The following is a 6,655-nucleotide window of genomic DNA, read 5'->3' as shown; positions in this document are numbered from 1 at the left end:
TTGATGTTTCATTCACAGTGGTTTGATGTGAAACGGAGAGAAACTCGCTGACTCTGATTTCTGTACAGTGGTGGGGAGAGGAACCAGGGGCTGCAACGTCTGGGCCGCAAATATGGCCAGTTTACTTTCCATCTACGACAAGGAGTGAACATACACACGTCGTCTGAGTTTCTACATCAATCCTGTCAAAAGAAAAACTTTTTAATAAAAAAAAAAACAAGTTATAACATAAAAATATAATTTTTCTATTGGTCCATTCATTATGTAAGTTTCACACAATTTAAAGGGCAGCTGATGGGGCGGACATGGGGCAAGTGCCCTTGAGCAAGGCACCTAACCCCTAACTGCTCCCCGGACGCTGTGGATTGGGCTGCCCACCACTCTGGGCAAGTGTGCTCACTGCCCCCTAGTGTGTGTGCAGTTTCACTGCACAGATTGATTAAACACGGAGGTGAATTTCCTCGCTGTGGGATCAATAAAGGACGACTTGCACTATTTTTCAGTTCGTGTTTAGGAAAAACAAAACCCACAACAAAAATGTAGATGCGAGGTTTTGACTTTTGAATAGCGGTAAATCCTGGAAAAGAATTTTATTACTTCTTATTTTTTCTCAGCATGCCCTGCATGTACCTCCCCACCATGATTGGATTTTACAAATTTGTTTGTATTTTGTTTGTTTTTGTATCCATTTAGTGTAACATCTTTGTGAGGTAGCTTTTCAAGCCATTAAATGCTTCCGAGGTCCGGTTCATATCATCACCGCTCTGAGCAACTCAGAGTTTCATTTTACATCAAACCAACTTGAATGACTTTACTTAGATCTTTTAATTGTATTTAATTATGTAAACATTTTGAAAAATCATTTAAATTCCCCTTTAATTCTCTCTACACACCATGGCCATTCTCCTGCAGACTCTGTCCCAAAGGGTGCTATAGGGATTCAGTCTGTGTTTTAGTCGGGGGTCAGGTTGGGGGTTACGTAGCCAGTTTAGAAGAGGCTGATGATCTGGGTGAAGCCCTGGTTGAATTCTTGTTTCGGGGAGACACTCTGCCTCCCGCAGCTACACGGGCGCTGACTCTCCGCTGGAGAGGGCTCCTAGACTTTGCCCTGGACCTGGCTTTCACAGACTTCCTCTTGGTTCTGTAAGGGGGTGACGACGGCTTCTTTGCCGGAGTCAGGGGTTTCTCTTTGACTCCCTGCCTCTGCGACCGACGCCTGACTGGTGCATGTTCCACCTGTGCCTGGTCTTCTTCCAGGTTGGCCCCTGCAGCCTTGAGGGAACCACCAGCATGAGAAGGGGCCTGTGTTCTGGAGGAGCTGTCTGCGTGAGAGGCAGGGGGCATAAGATGGCTGAGGAGGAAACGACTGCTGCTGGAAATCGAGGACCGGCTGAACAAGGCCCTTCGGCTGCTAGACATGGAAGAGTCAGGTTCTGACGGGCCGCCGCTATCCAGGCAAGACCCAGAGGTAGAAGCACAAAGATCTGCCATGCTGCCGTCACCACGGCCCTTTTTAGAGCCTCTGGGTGACCGACCCCGTGCTGAACTGTAGCGTTCCTTGTTGATGTCTGGACTGAGGCTGCGAAATAATTGTCGTACATGGGAGAGAGATTTAGTACGTGGCATTGAGGACATCCCTTTAGGTGGAGTTTTGAGGATTCTGTTTGTAAGGGGGTCATAATATTTGAGAGGGGTCTTCTTGTACTTGTATTTAAGTGCACATTCTTCATCACTTGACTTCCGTTTTCTTCCCATTCTTTTAATTGGAGTGGGCTTGAAGGTACCCTGTCCTCCGTCTGGGGAAGAAAGAACATAAACCACTGTTTTGGGCTGAAGAGGAGTCATAATCCTGCAGTAAGATGCAGGAAGCTTGAGTGCACATAGTCTCGTCTTCATGTCTGGGGTCCTCTCAGGGCTTGGTTCCTTCTGAGTCACAGGGTCACTGAGTAAGGTGCCAACTTCAGGCAATGTTTTTCTCCGCACCACAGGACAGCTTGGGGATGTAGTTTGCGTACCATGGCTCACCTTCACCACTTGGCAGCGTGACGCCATCCTGTATATACGTCGCCTTGTCTTCTTCAACAGAGGTGGGTGTTCTGGCTCCTCCTCATGGTGCTCAATAAGAGGTATAGCATCTTTACAATCAGCATCATCAGCCTTTTTCTCCTGGTTTCTGTTCTTTTTCCTTTTCCTGCAATGCTTTCCAAAAGCAGCCAGGGATTCACTGTCAAAATAACAACGGAAGCGACCCTGTCTGAACTCTTGCACCATGCAATCTATCTTCAAGTCATCCTCAAACTTCACCTGTGCCCATGTCTTTCCTACAAAAGACTGCGGTACGTGAGGAAGATCTGGAACGATCTCCTCTACTTTGCTCTCTTTGGTTTCCCCAGGCTCTGTTTGCCCACTTTCTAATACAGTGTTGAGGGCTGTGTCCAGCTGGGTTTTGTACCCTTGGTCCTCAAGGTTTACATGCACCTCCATAAGGCATGCCAGATGTTTGTCCTCAGCTGTTGTTTTCTCCATTGCTACCTGCAAAGTATTGTCCCATTCTTCACTGTCCTTAGACTCACTTATTGACTGCAAGCTGAGGTGAAAACTGCTCTCTTCCTCTTGCTGATTAGGTTTGGGACTGCGACCATAGCAGTACCTCTCAATAACCTCTTCTATCACCTCTCGTATCTGGTCTGATTGCTCACTAAATGTCTGCACCCTATGTGGACCCTTCCAGGGTGGCAGCACTGCAGTCCATAATGCAGACTCCTCAATTGTCCGTGAGGGTCCAGGCTGTCCTTTTGAGGTAATGCACTTTGTGGCTGGTGAAGCACGAGAACCTGGGCTGGAATCACTCCTCTCTCTATGCCTGTTAGTTTTCCTGTGTGCTTTCCTGTGCTGAAACTGTGGGGACCCTGGCTGGGTGTGAAGGAGAGGTTTTGAGCTACATTGTTGTCCGGATGGTTCAGTCGGGGGACTCTCTGGTTTAACTGTTTGTGCCAAGTGTGATAATGCATGTGGTTTGTCTATGGCAGACCTGCCACTAGTCCTATGCAATAATCCCTGTGTGGGGGAAAACTTTTCAGGGATTGGGGGTTCCATCCTTGTTTTCCTTGTTTCAAGACCAGTTTGTGCACTCGTTCCTGCACCACTGCCAACAGGTATAGAAGTGCCTGCTTGATGTTGACTCTGATTCCTGGTTGTAGTTGTGGCCTCGGCCTGCACCATTTGACAGGATTCTTCGTCAGAGCTGGGCATCTCCTCTCGGGTCCCAACAGAGGCCCCATCATCATCTGACCCACAGTACAACTCTGACAACACTTCCCTTGGAACTGGTAATGTGCTCAGGCTAGGCAAGTCATCATGGGTAGGCCTAAAAAGACAAACATTGAAAAGGGAAAAAATTAGGAATTAATTTATACTATTTATAAAACAGTAGCCAAAATGTACCAACATAAAAAACTAAAAACCTAGAATTTACTTATCAGCTTAAGTTTTTCATATATATATATATATATATATATATATATATATATATATATATATATATATATATATATATATATATATATACACACACACACACACACACCAAAGTGTCAGCTTCACAGGGCCAAATGATACTCTGTAAAATAATTTGAGACTAAGAAATTTTGACTACCGTGTGTCATTGTAACGATGAGGATGGTGTTGAAGCACATCCTGGAGGAATCTCTCCATCAGGCTTCCAGAGGACACATTTGCTCTTGCAGCCCGCACCACCTCCCTGTGCCTAGCGCTCAGGATGTGCTACAGAATGCCACAAAACAGTAAATTACACAGGAAAGAGAAAAAGCTCCATACACCAGTCAAAATCAATGACAAAGAAAGGCAAAAGAAAAAAGCTGAAATATGTTTTGTTTTTATTACCCCATCTGTCTAAATGATACTGTATAGTACTAAACACAGCACTACATGTCATACATATCTAAAACACCTGTACTTTATAACAGGGATGACTTATCAACAGGTTTTCTTTCCAATCAAGCAAGATTCCACTTGATTGATTGATTGGTCCAAAGCAGTTGCAAAGTTATGAGATGTGCTCCTGTTTGGTTGGAAGGAAAACATGTAGGCACACCAGCTCTTTGATGTCCGCTGCTTTAGATAATATCACCTGTTTCTCTGTTCATTTTACATTCTAAACCTGGACTGCAGCTGTTCACTTAAACAAAAAACAGATCTTGCTCTATTCTACTTTTAATGCATTAGATCACACATGCTTAAACGAGGGAGGTCAATAAAATGTCAAAACATATTCAATGCATATTTAGCTCTGGTCAGGAACAGTATTACGCAACAGACAATAAAATGGGGCAGTTATGGGCTGGAGGTTAGTGAACTGGCCCTGTGACCGGAAGATTGCCGGTTCAATCCCCAGTGCCCCCGGGCGCCATGGATAAGGCTGCCCACTGCTCTGGGCAAGTGTGCTCACTGCTCACTAGTGTGTATGTGGTGTTTCACTTCACAGATGGGTTAAATGCGGAGGTGGAATTTCCCCGTTTGTGGGATTAAAAAAGTATTACTTAACTTAAACAGATGCTCGTAATGAAAAAAGTAGCTATGTACCTGTTCCACACTGTTATAGAGGACCTGACAGCAGCTGCAGAAGCCCTGCCGCTGTGGTGTGTTTGAGGGTCCAGCAACCGGCTGTTCCCCCCTGCTGGTCCTACATTGAAGAAGAAGAAGAAAAAACACAAACACCAAATTATGAACTGCATAATTCACAAGTCTAGCACTAAAGACAGCACACTGCATGGCTGTTGTGGAAAATATACATTTTACATTCGCTAGACTGAACAAATCCCTATGGCTTATCAAAAGTCTCGTAGCACACGCTGGTGACTTGTGTTTTCGACTCCTTATTTGCAAGAAATACTTCTAGCCTCATTAACAACAACAACAACAACAACAACAAACAAACAAAAAGAGGAATAATAACATTTTTTTCTGACAAGCTACCAATGTGTTTGTTTCGGAGATTCAGCCAGGCACTAAATAAATAAGCAATTTCTCTAGTAGGCGTTACAAAATGCTACTTTTACAATTGACACTAATAACAAATAATAACACTCGAGAACTCATTCATCTGCTGCCAACAGCATCAATAAAAACACGTGTGCCAGCTCCATTGGCAGCATGCATGCCCATGCATTCTGGTGCTCCTGGCCCAAAGAGAAATGCCAACCGGAAAAAATATAAAAATAATAATAATAATAATAGTGGGTTACATTTCTACAGCACCTTTCACAATCCCAAAGATCTTCTTTCAATAACTATATTTTACTACTCGAACGAAAAACTCACCTGTTGGCCATGTCCCTTTGCTCCCTATCTGCATCTACAATAAACATAATAAATATGGCATATTAAATATGAAACGAGTGCCACTTACGCAGCCAGAACTTCTAAAGAATAGTCAAATGAATGTACACAAGACAACACTTTTCAGTGGGAACTCAATTTAAAGCTTACTTTTAGCAGTGGGTTCAGGTCTCTCCTCCAGAGGCATAGCACTGTCTGTAAAGAGACGCATGAGCAGTGAACGTTTTCATCCACATTACTTCGAAAAAAATCCTGCTGGAGCAGAACAGAGTTCCCAGTTTACTCACCTGCCAGGAGGAGAGAGAGGGGATACTGGCTGTACGAGGCTGGCAGATCACATCACTGCATATGGACTCTCACATATCCACGGTGGGGAACTTGGGAGTCGCGTCTGGACAAAAACAGGGTGGAAACGTCACGCGTGCCCGTTCAATCACACCAGCCAATGGTCTGCCACTTATTGGACTCGGTGTTACTCAACATCTTGAAACATAACCCCCGAGAAAACAAACACTTGGCCAACACCACGAGGCTGAGTCCGACTTCTTGTTAGAATTTCCTGCTCCCCCTTAAGCGGTGCATCGTTTAAGGTGGAACGGGAAAGCTCAACTAACCAACAGCGGCTACCCAAGTTTTTCAGCATAACTAAGTTACTATCTCACATTCATGCTTCAGTATCGCACCGCTAAAAACAACTTATCGCTCGAGTGAAGACGCGTCTCCATGGCTGGCTGGAAGTTAGCGAGATAGCCAGTTAGCCAGCCAGCTAACCTCGGCCTGCGAGCACGTCCAGCTCACAACAGTGAACTACAAACTCCTCCGGACGGTCATCAAAACCAAGACCTCGTACGGCATCTTCCCCGAATACTTCGGGCCCGTCGCGGCGTTTATGAGCCGTGAACCGGCGCGGAGGCTCAAGTGTTCAAGCTAACTTGGAGCTAGCTTAGCAAACTTAGCAGCTAACAAGCCAGGGACCTTTAGCTTTGCAGCGTCAGGCCTGGCTACTCATTCGTTTTGGGGGAATTGCTGTGCGTCCGAAATCGCGAATGATCGCGGATGTCGCTCATTTTAACTATACATATGCGCTACATATGGACACCGACGAACCGCGGGCCCTTTTTCACCTGTTTCTCCACTCGGATCCCATCGGCACCCGTATTTGGCGCAGGGCTTCTCCGCGTGACGTCACCGGAAAGCGCGGGAACCCGCCCTCTTCCAGAGGAATGAGTTTTCCTATAATTACAGTTTGCAAGTGACCCAACCTGAATCAAGTGCAGCCTTTGAGAAGGAAAAACGA

General features: G+C 45.4%; 1 protein-coding gene across 2 annotated transcripts; it reads right to left on the bottom strand.

The window, feature by feature from the left end:
* Positions 1-610: 610 nt before the first annotated feature.
* Positions 611-6,592, bottom strand: zdbf2 (zinc finger, DBF-type containing 2). Of its 2 annotated transcripts, XM_017724552.2 has the most exons (7): positions 6,483-6,592; positions 5,646-5,749; positions 5,509-5,553; positions 5,341-5,374; positions 4,603-4,702; positions 3,656-3,783; positions 611-3,367 (listed from the first exon to the last, which is right to left on the bottom strand). In XM_017724552.2, the coding sequence occupies exons 3-7, from the start codon at positions 5,543-5,545 to the stop codon at positions 976-978; spliced, it is 2,691 nt and encodes an 896-aa protein (XP_017580041.1). In that variant the 5' UTR covers positions 5,546-5,553; positions 5,646-5,749; positions 6,483-6,592; the 3' UTR covers positions 611-975. The 2 variants fall into 2 exon arrangements, with proteins under 2 accessions (XP_017580041.1, XP_017580042.1); XM_017724553.2 differs by lacking the exon at positions 6,483-6,592 and having other exon boundaries at positions 5,646-6,476.
* Between the last annotated feature and the right edge of the window lie 63 nt (positions 6,593-6,655).

The sequence above is a fragment of the Pygocentrus nattereri genome, chromosome 30 (genome assembly GCF_015220715.1).
Source record: "Pygocentrus nattereri isolate fPygNat1 chromosome 30, fPygNat1.pri, whole genome shotgun sequence".
Lineage (NCBI taxonomy): Eukaryota > Metazoa > Chordata > Actinopteri > Characiformes > Serrasalmidae > Pygocentrus > Pygocentrus nattereri.
Note: the sequence above shows the minus strand (reverse complement) of the source record. Positions and strands in the feature narration are given on the sequence as shown.